Source organism: Tachypleus tridentatus, chromosome 8 (assembly GCF_004210375.1).
Source record: "Tachypleus tridentatus isolate NWPU-2018 chromosome 8, ASM421037v1, whole genome shotgun sequence".
Lineage (NCBI taxonomy): Eukaryota > Metazoa > Arthropoda > Merostomata > Xiphosura > Limulidae > Tachypleus > Tachypleus tridentatus.
This window is the reverse complement of record NC_134832.1, coordinates 76,587,255-76,600,675: the sequence shown is the minus strand read 5'-3', so window position 1 is coordinate 76,600,675 and position 13,421 is coordinate 76,587,255. Positions and strand designations below refer to the sequence as shown.

Below are 13,421 nucleotides of genomic sequence, written 5' to 3'. Positions count from 1 at the left end.
GTAAAGTCCTGTTACTTGCAAGCCATAACAAACTTTTTTTTTTAGGTATCATTAAAAAAAATATTCAATGACTAAGTTCAGCTGAACTAAAACTTTGCAGTAAAACTTTTTGCAAGTCATGATTAATTATTCAAGCTGTTACTATAGAACATATCAACATACACCCAGAAAAAAACATGTGAAGAGTAAGCTGTATTCTTCTTGGAAATCTAAGTACTTAGTTTGATCAAATGAGCAATTCTCATGAAACATTTCAACTGTTTTACCTTAGAAAAATTACTCAGTTTCTCAGAAACTGAAGGTTGTAAGACTCTTTAACTGTGTTTCCAAACTCCTCATTCTTCTTTAGATGTGTATATTGTTGATGCATTAATGTATTCTAAAGACAGTTGATATGGGTATTAAAACTTTAATTACAGTATAGAACAACAGTTCAACCTTCTTAGGTTATCTTCAGGTTTTTTGTTAACCTGAAGATGGCCTAAAAAGGTTGAAATGTTGTTCTGTTCTTTATTTTAATTAAAGTTTTAATATCCATACCAGAGCTATCTCGAGAAAATATTTTTATTTCAAGTGGGTTTCTTGTCATCATGTTGATGCTTTAGATGTTACATTTACTGGTACCAGCTACCCTAAAAGGTTTTAATTAATTATATATTATTTGCTATCTGAGGAATATCTCTTTTAATGAAACTGTGCTTGATATCTTAGAAAGTAACGACTAAAGTTTTTTCAGTCCCATTAATCTTGAAGTCAACAAATTGTTCCAGCTTCAGATAACTGAGTGATAATCATACAACGTGGTGCAAACAAAATACCTTATAATACATTCTCATGCAACAATGGTAAAAAACCCTTTCATCTGGGTTTGTGAACTCTTATCATCTCCAAACATGCAAACTGGTGATGCAATAAACATTACATTTAGCTTCATGAAAATCAAGTAGAAATTACATAATGTAGGACAAGCCCTGTATGGTGAACACCATTAGATAGTTTAGAAAGCAAGGATTGCCTCTTTCTGTAAGTTATCAAGTGCTTAATCTAACAGTCATACTGGCTCTGATGACTGAGTGGCAATCGTACAATACCATAAGATAGCTTGAAAAACAAGGAATACTACTTCCTTTCAATAATTAGTTTTGTAAGCTAAAGATTCATCCTATATGCTTATGATCACATTTAATTTCAGCTATATTGATTGGGACATTGTCAGTAGTGGCTCAGCTGAGTGTCAGAGATGTGTCTCACTTCTAAATCTCACACATCCTCATCTGGCTAACCATGAACAGTCAAACAACTAATCTGAACTCTTTCATTCTTATCCAAATGCTTAATTGAGTCAAACACTGAATTATGCAGAATTTGCTTCAAGCATTGCACTGTCTGTCCTTGAATCTGCTCCTTCCAGGTAAATTCACACAAGATACTGATTACAAAGCAGTTCTCAGTACTCTTACCAGGTTTAATACACTACTTCAAGATAAAAATTCTACCTTTCCTATTTCATTTATTCTTAAAATTAGTACTAAAACAATGATATGTTTGATATTCTGTAATATATAATTTATTTCAATTTCTTATTGTTATTACAGGAAGTAACATACCCTGTAGTAGTTTAATATATGCATTTATCAAGTTACATTGAACATTAAGAATAAAACAAAAAAATCATTTTTTGGCACAAGAAAAGTAAATTCTTTGTTATTAGTTATGGCCCAATAATGTTAGTGTCAAAGTTACAACCTTTATGGGTGTTATTTGGCCACTGAAAATTTGATAAAACATTACATAATGTATACTGACTTTCATTACAAAGTTACCACCATCAGGGTTGTTATTTGGCCATTGAAAATTTGATAAAATGTTGTATAATGTATGCTGACTTCCATTATATATCTATCACACCTACTTGACTTAGTAGAGCTGTAAAAAGGGTTTAACAGCTACAACAAGTTGCCATAGGCCTGTTACAGACTCAAGAATTCTAGTTTGCATTTTAAGTATTAGTTTTCAGTAAAAATAAGCAAGTTGCTGCTACTCAAATCACACAAGTAGGTTTATACGAACTAGCATCACATGATAATTTCCTATCTTTCTCCCATGTCCCTGTCAAAAAGCCACACGTGGACTGTATTCCATCAGTGGATCCACACATTGTTTGATATATTTGTGTATTCCATCAATGGATCCACACATTGTTTGATATATTTGTGTATTCCATCAATGGATCCACACACTGTTTGATATATTTGTGTATTCCATCAATGGATCCACACACTGTTTGATATATTTGTGTATTCCATCAATGGATCCACACACTGTTTGATATATTTGTGTATTCCATCAATGGATCCACACATTGTTTGATATATTTGTGTATTCCATCAATGGATCCACACACTGTTTGATATATTTGTGTATTCCATCAATGGATCCACACATTGTTTGATATATTTGTGTATTCCATCAATGGATCCACACACTGTTTGATATATTTGTGTATTCCATCAATGGATCCACACACTGTTTGATATATTTGTGTATTCCATCAATGGATCCACACACTGTTTGATATATTTGTGTATTCCATCAATGGATCCACACACTGTTTGATATATTTGTGTATTCCATCAATGGATCCACACACTGTTTGATATATTTGTGTATTCCATCAATGGATCCACACACTGTTTGATATATTTGTGTATTCCATCAATGGATCCACACACTGTTTGATATATTTGTGTATTCCATCAATGGATCCACACACTGTTTGATATATTTGTGTATTCCATCAATGGATCCACACATTGTTTGATATATTTGTGTATTCCATCAATGGATCCACACACTGTTTGATATATTTGTGTATTCCATCAATGGATCCACACACTGTTTGATATATTTGTGTATTCCATCAATGGATCCACACATTGTTTGATATATTTGTGTATTCCATCAATGGATCCACACATTGTTTGATATATTTGTGTATTCCATCAATGGATCCACACATTGTTTGATATATTTGTGTATTCCATCAATGGATCCACACACTGTTTGATATATTTGTGTATTCCATCAATGGATCCACACATTGTTTGATATATTTGTGTATTCCATCAATGGATCCACACACTGTTTGATATATTTGTGTATTCCATCAATGGATCCACACACTGTTTGATATATTTGTGTATTCCATCAATGGATCCACACACTGTTTGATATATTTGTGTATTCCATCAATGGATCCACACACTGTTTGATATATTTGTGTATTCCATCAATGGATCCACACATTGTTTGATATATTTGTGTATTCCATCAATGGATCCACACACTGTTTGATATATTTGTGTATTCCATCAATGGATCCACACACTGTTTGATATATTTGTGTATTCCATCAATGGATCCACACATTGTTTGTCACCCAACTTATCTTTCAAACCTACTCCCTTACAGTAATGAATCTTCTTGTTACAAATTCAGTTCCTAGTCTACTTTGGTAAATAATTAAATTTCTCAAATTTAACCAGTTTATAAACTGGTCTGTCTGAAATTTGTGATCTGCTCTTTTTCCAATTTTCCTTACAACCAGTCAATTAAAAACATGATATTAGAAGCTTAAACTTAGTTACAAAAAGACAAAAGAGAAATTATAAAGGTAAGAACATTGTGAGTCACCAGTAGCACTTTTAACAATTCATATTTGCAATTTTCTGTCATTTACAACAATGATGTTTTTATATATATGAATTCTTATTTATTACAATTATTATATTACATATATAGCATAACTGCCTAAGCTAATTTCATGTAATTAACTGTAGAAAAGGCTAGCCACAGGTCCTCAAGAGCCTTTGCATGATTTTGTAACCAATGGAATTTGTTTTTGTTTATTAGAGGAATAACTGTGGCATAATATTCCATTACCAACAAAATGGGATGCTCCATGGGATCCTTTCTTTGCATGAAGTACAGTTTATTTCTATATGTTCTGTAATGTTTCATTCTTTTTGTTTTTCTGTCATATCATCCTTCATTTCTCAACATCATAACCATATGTCTCACCTTTAAGAACCATATATTATACTTATAAAGCTGAACCCCATAATAAATAAAGTTTAAAGGTTGTGTCTCGTGAATCCAACCTTAAACTTCTTGTGCATCTCAAATTTTCATGAAAAAGGATAAGTTAATTCCAATATTTTGGCTATTATACACACTTCTTTCTCTGTCTATTATATTCAACTAAGTCCCCAGCTAACTGATATGACTGTTACTACTTCATGATTAGTAGTAAAAGTCATTGGTCTTCTACCCCAATCCTTTCTGTGGTCTCTCTGATTCCCTTTCTCCAGTCTTATCATGTTTTGATCATCTCCTCCTGTTGAAAATCTAAAAAGACTTCTTTCCTTAATTCCTTGGCTTCTTCAGAGCAATAAATTGTTTATTTACCTTAGCCTTCATTATAGTCTACTGAGACACAAATAATATTCCTGTTATAAAGTCTGTTGGAAATATAGATATCTGAACAGCTAGTTGTGTTCACAAAAAAGTAAATTATTGTTGCAATAATCAAATACCTTATCCTACTGCTCTCTGCTTCACCACTTGGACAGCAAAAGGAATGGTTTTGAACTGGTCAATATTTGTTTCTTTTAGACTCCATGTTGCAGTCATATCTGGGATCATTTTAATCCATAGAGTTCTGGGAGATTTCCATGCATTTCCTGCAAACACAAGTGATTATTTCATTGTTGTGGATCCCAAAAAATGGATATCAGATCCTCTGGAGTCAGCAGCAGAAACAAACATATAATACGACTCTACAGAAGGTTGAATTTTCACAAGTCACCTGATAGTTTCAGAAGTATAACTATCTTTTTGAAAAGGTTTTTTCAATTTATCATATTACATTATATAGTATAGTTTCAAATAGCCAGGAATTTTAATTTTAATTTAGAAGTTAATTGAATTTTGATAATCAAGATTATGATATTTGCCAACAAGATTGATACACACAATTTTCTTTCTTAACACAAAAATGTTTTAATATACAAACAACAATACAATTTATATTAATGATTATTATAAATAATTATATACATATATACATAAATTTTACAAATTCTCAAACAATATTCAGTCTTCCATCTGGTTTGGAACTAAATTTCTTTTATCAACAGTCCACGATGAGTGAATTAATTCTGAATTGATGTTCTTACACTTCACTTAAGCTAGCTAGCTTGGCTGACCTCATGTTACTTGCAAGCTGACCTTTTACCAATGAAGATATCTAATGTTTTCCTAGAAATACTAACATCTGAAGTTGAATGGTTGATAATGTTCAAATCTATAAACGTTCCTGGTCTAATTCTCTAGTTTTCTGATTAATAAGTGTTAATCACAATTATAGCTTGTGAAGCTTATAGTATACTGACTGTGAATAACCAATAATATGAAACTGTCTCTTGGCATCTTGGTTTATATTGTTTAAGGTGAGATTTTCTAATGTTCAACAATGTTTGAAGACACACTAGCATTCTAGTAAACCAAATATTGTTGATTCTCACACTCAAGAACCTTCTATGGATTTAGATAATAGACATGACTTGTGTAATACTCATCCAACAATATACATCACATGCATCAAAGAGAAACAAACGTACATATAAAAATAAATGAATAATGGTAAATCCGTTACAGTGAGCAATGTTCAATATCTTCCTAAAGTAATGACTACAACTATTATAGAGGCCTGAATACACTACTCATTGAATAATTCTAAGTTGAATTTGTGGAAAAATCTTCTTAAGTGACTGAATAATAAGGGTCACGAATACCTATTATCCCACAAACATGTCCATAGACAGTTTAGGACATTAATATTCAAATCACCTCCCTCTTTCATTGTTTGAAGCCATCAGAGTAGATTACTGAAGAATTAAGAACTCCAAATCCATATTTGTACCATTTGATTTTGCAGTAAAATGAATGTGGGATTCACTGGAGGATTTCTTTCTTGACATCGTTAACCCTCTCTGGCTAGGCATCATTTACTTTACATCTTACAAAACTTTAAAAATTAAATAATAATAATAATATAATAAAACATTTTCATAAGGCATGTATGCAAGCAGTTTGTGGGTAATAGAACTCAACAGTTCCAACACAAGATCCATGTTCCTCAAGTGATTTATAACTTATAATGCAATGAATAGTTCTTAAACATGGTTCAAATGGCAGAAAAAACAATAAAATTTAAGTACAAATATATGTATACTGTTATGAGTTTAAAGCTACTTAGGATAAACAAATGTGGTTTGTATTTTGATGACATATTAGCACCCAGCAAAATAATAATACATTCTTATAATACATTATTTTGCTCTACCACATCTATTTGGTGAAAAGTATTCCCTGGTTGAGATGAATGTGGTTTCCCAAAGTGTTCTGTCCTGCTAAGCTACTTCTAATTTGTGGATGTCACACATTGTGGACTCTCCTTTTCTGATATTGTTTCAGAAAGACACCCATCTTTGTAATTTCTCTTCACTGGTCCATTCCTTATCTTCAATGCTAGATTCTAGCTTTTTGTAGAGCAGAAAGATGAGTATCATTTCTGGAGTTAATATTTTTCTTATCTGAAAATGTATTTCAGATAGATATTCACCTCTTTCCACCATCTCTCACCCTTTCTCCCCACTGCTGGTGCATTTAATTTACATCAACAAGAATAAGGATGCATTATTGTGCACTAGCATGGGGATTACTGCACATAAAAAACATCATGATCTCCCCATCTAGTGGAGTGCTATCTTCTAATGGTAATTAAAGCATAAAGTGGTGCAATTCACATTGACAATTTTAGGAGTGGGAGATTTATTCAAGGCTTGTGGCATACTCGGAAATTAGTTGGCAGGTGCACAAGGTAACAACTCTTTGTTGTTAAATACACTTTAAGTATAAGGAAAATGATAATGTTTGTGGTACTCAAGTAGAATTTTTTGCAACAGGTAAGTAAGGATAAATTAAGCAGAGAATAAATCTAACACTGACAACAATAAAACTAGAAACAAGAATAAGTAAATAAATGAAAAAAAATCATTCATATAACAATAAAACATACAGCTGTGGCCTTATTATAGTAACTACCTTCAGTATTCTGTGTAAAATACTGCAGCTCTCTGTTGGAGCAGGTATATGCAAGTGTATACCCAACACATATAAGAGAAAGAATAACATTATATTATTAAATCATATTGAAATTCCAAGTGTGACATTTCACAGTCTTAGATTACTTTCTCAATGATAATTCCTCTTACACATTAAGGGGAGAAAACACACACATGCAAACCTATTACAAGTCTCTGTTTCAGCCACTAAAATGAGTATGACTTCAGTCTAGGTGGATATACCATAAAAAGAAGGACAAGCAAGTTAAAGTATTTAGTGAATGGTCACTGAGACAAATAACCCTCATCTAATCCAGGGAATTACTACAAGTTTAGACAATTTACATCCTACTTTATAAAGACATGGTTCTTACAGTTAATTCAAAAATATTTGTGACATCTTTTGCAGACCAAAATTGACATAATATTTTTTTCTTCACACAAGAACTGTTATGAAAAGAACAAAAACAAATATACTTTTGACATTTTTAATTATACTTTTTCCCTACAAATCATAGATGTCATTACTAACATTTACACTTACAATAATGATATTCAGTGATTCATAAATTTCTAAACAAAGACATTGGTAAACATAAATTTTGTTTTCATTGCTCTACCTTATCATTTATACTTTTCTCCAGCTCACTTTGTTGTCCTCCCCCAGCAGGATAGCAGTGTGTCTATGGATTTAGAAAACTAATATTATGGGGTTTGATTCCCTTCATATGACACAGCAAATATCCTTATATTACTTTGCTATGAAAACTTGCACAAATTTCACTGCCAAGGAAAAGTGGCATTATTTTATCAAATAATCACTTTATTTTCTCACTGAATTTGGCTTGTTGCCAATTTTTGGACATAATATAGCCACTATACTCATTTTTGGTGCATCAAAAGGGTTGTTGCATAAGATGCAAAGAGGTATTGCTTTGTTTTTACTCACTCCCTGAATCCTTTGTTTGTATTTGGAATTTACCTTCCAGTCTTTTCAATGGTCACAACAACCTATGATGATGCAAATTTCAATAGAAATTAGACATAATGGTAAACATACAAGTTTCCAGTTGCTCAAAGATAACCTGGTTTTAATTGTTTTTTTTTTTCTTGCTGTTTCTGTGAATTGTTAGGTTAAGCAAGACTTTCTTATGGTCTTGGCTCAAAATTCATAACCTTTGAAGTTTATACAAACTCTGAAAGATACCAATGAACAATATGTAAAACACCCTACATGCACATTTTTGAAACCATAACCAGTACATATCTAAACAATAATATACTCTTCATTAGTTATAAAAGGGATAAAAAACAAAGTTCTTTCAATTGTTGCAATCTTGTTTTTCATATCACATGGAAGTGTCATTGAACACAAAATGTTTTGCATACAAAGCGAGTGCTTTACCGTTCATATTAAAGTGTTAACCCACTAATGATCATTGGTAGACATCTTGAGAACTCAAACTGATACAACTGTAATATTGTTCACAAAACAAACATGGTAATCTATTCTATTCAAAAATAAATATTATAAGGTGCTTATTATTTACAGTATATTATCAACATGACTCTAGGAATTATTTTTGCATCCAAATACACAAATAGAATGAACCATCAGAGTGTAATATGAAAACTGTTATATTATGACACTGACTTAAACAGGAGTTGCCAATTCAATTACCTAGTTTGATCAGATTAATCATTTTATAATTCTACAGTTATTGTTAATGTGATTCAATCATGACAAATTAAACTGCTTGGTAATCGATATTGTCTTAATAACTAACAGCTCAAGCTTTGCTAGCTTAGGTATTATACACCATAAGACTTGATAACAAATTAAAGTTTAATTCTGGTTTACAAGGAATGAATAAATTCATCATCAAAATATAATGCATAAGGCCTGTTTTAATTGAAACTTATTCTGAGTATTTGATTAGTGAAGATTAAAAACTGAAAGTTCACCTTAACTATAGTTAAGATATGCTTGGCACATTCATCTTCATTCACAGCCAGTAAGATGTTACACTTCTTATGGAGAAAGCTGAAAAAATATTGTAAAACTTATCATGTATGTTAAAATGTTAGAAAAATATCTATCAATGCATTACTACATTCTGTCATTTTCCAACTGGCATGTGGGTAAACCATTGCATGAAAACGTTAGTGGGACCCTAATGGATAATATACTTATGTAGGGTTAAAAGGCAGCACATTAACTTATTAATAAGAAGAAAATCATTGTTAGAAATCTAACAACTTAGTCTGGACATACCATTCATATATGAAATGGTATTTATACATGTACTATAATATTTTAAAAGTTATTGTTTAAGTACCAAGTGCCAGCAAACATCAGAAACCAACAAGCCTAAAAATCACAAAATACTTTTCCTCTCCTCTTCTAGTTCAACTGACAAGTTCAGATACTGAATGAAAGGTCCCTTGGACAGTGACTTAGTAGAAACAAACAATTTACTTGAATTGCTATTTTTACACATTTTTGATTTTGAATAAACAAACAAAGAGTAAAGTGGAGTAAAGAACAAACATTTGCAGTTTACTTGATTTTTATCACAAATTTTAGGTCTTGTCATATGGAGAGGAAATCCACTGTACACTTTTGAAATACTAGAGATGTAGCCTTTATAATGAATTGCTTTATTTTTTTAACTTTATAACAATATTTTGACCACTCATGTGGTCATCATCAGGTAAAGATAATTATGCTGTGTTTGTAAATGTGTAACTGTTGCATCTTGTTTTGCCTTTATATGTGTTATATATTGTGTACTGTAAAATAAATATTTTTGTGTTATCTTTGAAAAATTGTTTTTTTTTTTTTTTTATACATCTCAGTTATCTGTATTTTTCATGTTGGAGATGTGCTGCTAATGTTTGCCTATCATCGTCCTTGAAAATTTGTTCAATGTAAAATGTGGTGATTTGTTGCTCAAAAGGAGTGATATGAGCCCAAGACATATTTTTCACTACAGTTGCAACTGTTTTTTTAATTCTTCAATAATTGCAAATTTCTTGAGTGTCCAATTAAAGAAAAATAAATTTGGTGTCATAAGGTTATTTCTTTATAATATTAAAATATGACCTCACATTTTCTAAACTGGAACAAAATTCTCACAAAACAATCAATCACAGTTTATCTGATGATGGCTATACTATACATGTGGTTGAAACATTATTATATAGTTAATGAAATAATCTAATCCACCTAAAAAGCTGGGTCTTTGGACTTTTATTTTATTGAAGTTTCATGCCCATTAGTACCAGTTATACCTGAATAAATTAGAGCACAAATTTTTCTTCTTTAGTTTTAATATATAAATTCTGGTTTAAAGCAGTGGGATAAACCAAAAAACATGAAAATGACAGTGACATTTTATAGAAATATTGGTGCATACTTAGTTGTTCCTCAGTGGCTCAACAGTACATCTGAAGACTTATAATGCCAAAAACTGGCTTTCAGTACATGTGATGGGCACAGCACAAATAGTCCACTATATTGCTTTGAACATAAAAACAAAGTAACAAACAAAATCTATATAAATATTTTGTCACTTACCATACATTTTTCCTATAAGAAGATTAATTATGAGACACAGAATTAAACCAAATGGAGTAAAATACGTGTACCAAATTGCAAGCCATTTAGTTTCACATCTTATACTAAAATAAATATTTCAATCACTGTTAAAAATAATACACACACATATAAAAACCACTGAGCTATATATAACTGGACTGCAGAAGTCCACCAATAGAATGAAGTCAAAGTGTCACAATATTTGTGCACCCTTCAACGTCCTCCAGCACCTACAGCTATGCTGTGCAAAAGCTGTTGATATTCTCAATTTCTTGCTTTGATAAAATTCATCATATGATTAAATTCTCAAATATGGTAACAAAATTTAAAAAAACTGCAAAAGTTAAAAAACAAGTAAATATTTCTTTATAAGATCCATTTTGAAAAGGCATAAATAATTTTTTAATTAACCCTATCCTGATGGACATTCTTTACTTCCCAGTCACAAGGTTTTAGCAAATTACACCCTATGTTTTATTAATCTCCTTTGTTATGTTATACCAATTAGTATAGTGTACAATCTTTGTTAATAATCCATATTTCAATAGCATATAAGTTTTACATTATTAATAAGACAATATTTTAAAAAATCTCAAATTTCCCCTTGTATAACACATTTTCTCTAGGCATTGCCTCTATTTTATCCACCACTTCTCCAAAAAGTACAAACTGTAACATAAATTACTTACAATAAAATTGTTATTGCTTAAACAAACCATAATTTTTATAGCCTCTAATTTTATTTGATTACAGATCAATGAAATAGAAAATTAAATCCCTCTTGTCATATCCTCTTTAAGGATTTATTATTAGTTCCTTATCACATTTAATTGCATATTTATGTAACCAATAGAAAGCCAAGGTTTTTATCAAATGATGTATATTGTTGTTTTCTGAATGGCAAACTGTCAGTTTCACTGTTATTACAAGTTCCATTCTCAAAGGAAAGATGACAACTAGCTTGGATGATTTTATATCTGTTTCCTGTCACACAGTTCTAAAGCCAGAAACATTGTGATAGTTAAATGAAATTGTCTGCTTTTTGCATGTTGTTTTGTGCATTATTCAGAGCATTACTACCATTACTATAAAAAACAGGAGTAAGTGTCATCAACAACTGACAGCAAAAAAAAAAAAAAAAAAGATTTAGGTAAATACTATATTTCTTGTTGATTATTTATTTATCCTTCATTTTATTTGGGTTAGGTTAGTTAAAATAAGTAATAATAATTATATAATAAACCTTTTTGATGAAGTAATGTAATTTGATAGCATAATGTGACTTCCACCTTGCCCAAGTAAGTTACTTCTTATAACTGTGCAAACAATAGTTAGATTTGTTAGGGTTTATTAGTATGTGCTCCAAAATGGGCAAAACCTAACTTCTGCTAGATACAGAGACAAATCATCCTTTATCATTGGCTGTCCCTTCTAGCTATATATAGCCCAGTGATAACAACAGACAATACTTACTTTTTCTGTAGTTGGAACACAATGGTAACTTCTGCTGCTTTCCAAACAGAGTTTATCAGCACTACATATGCATTTCGATGTATATTTTGAAAATGTTCTACCCTATATGAAAAACATAAACATATTTCATCTACATTTTTAATATCTCATGCAAAATTTGCAAATGAAGAAGATGAATCTTATAATAAAATCATCAACTTACCTGTTGATAAACTCTTCATTCAGATTATAAGTAATATCTTGACTGGCTTCAGCTTTACTTTTGAGAGTAATATCACTGAAGTTACTGACCATAAAAGCCACAGAAGACTTTGGAAAAATGCATATTTCTGATAATATACTTTTAGAAACTGAAATGAAAAACATACAAAACAGTGACCATACATTTCTTCTTTCAACTTTCACTTTTGTGCTACTGATGTAATCCTTTGATAGTTAGATTAACTAAATACTGATGACAGTTTCTAATGATTTTGTGATAGCTCGGTTAAGACCATTAACTAAATATAATTTAACGCTATTTTCATCATAAATTTTCTGCTTAAATTAAAATATATAACAATACAAGCAATTTATAACAAAAATAGTTACATATATAACAATGAATAAAACATTTCAGGCTGCACAAGCTATTCATTACTTTTAAATTAAATAGCTTTTAAGATCATTTAAAAGTAAAACAATTGCACTAGGCCTACTAAGTTTTAGACATTTTTTAAATTCTGGCAGTGCTAACATTCGTAGGCTTAATTTGTCACTTAATTGCTTCAGCTGATCGTTAATTTCGGAAATGACAGATAATACTGTTCATAAAATTTATAACAAAACAAGTAGAATGTTTTAAGTTACCTCTAGTTTTAAATACTTTAGAAAAATTTTCATACAACTTGGTAGACCTGAGAGACTCGTGAAATATCACTGGTTGTTGATAAGATGAATTTGAGCTTTGACCTGAAAACGCCATTAGTGTATTAGTGTTAATAACTGTTATTCAGATAACTTGCAGCAATATATTGTCCGTTGGCATACTTGGCTTTGAACGTTTATATAATCAAAGGCACTGTGTACTTATATATTGTTTTAGAAATCAACATAATGAACGTTACACCTTTGTTCTGTACAACACACATATTACGATATTAGACGAGGTTGTATAAATT

The 13,421-nt window shown here is 30.8% G+C and overlaps 1 protein-coding gene across 2 annotated transcripts in view; it reads right to left on the bottom strand.

Moving 5' to 3' along the window:
* The window catches only part of LOC143222722 (protein SPO16 homolog), an 18,677-nt gene extending 5,256 nt beyond the window's left edge, over positions 1–13,421 (bottom strand). Inside the window, exons 1-4 of one of the 2 annotated variants that reach the window (XM_076449623.1) lie at positions 13,111–13,421; positions 12,464–12,611; positions 12,262–12,363; positions 9,153–9,231 (exon numbers count right to left, since the gene is read on the bottom strand). In XM_076449623.1, the coding sequence (XP_076305738.1) occupies positions 9,153–9,231; positions 12,262–12,363; positions 12,464–12,611; positions 13,111–13,225 (444 nt within the window). In that variant the 5' untranslated portion in view covers positions 13,226–13,421. Of the gene's footprint in view, positions 1–9,152; positions 9,232–12,261; positions 12,364–12,463; positions 12,612–12,852; positions 12,983–13,110 lie in introns of those variants that run through there. The other variant, XM_076449624.1, reaches the window with a different exon arrangement.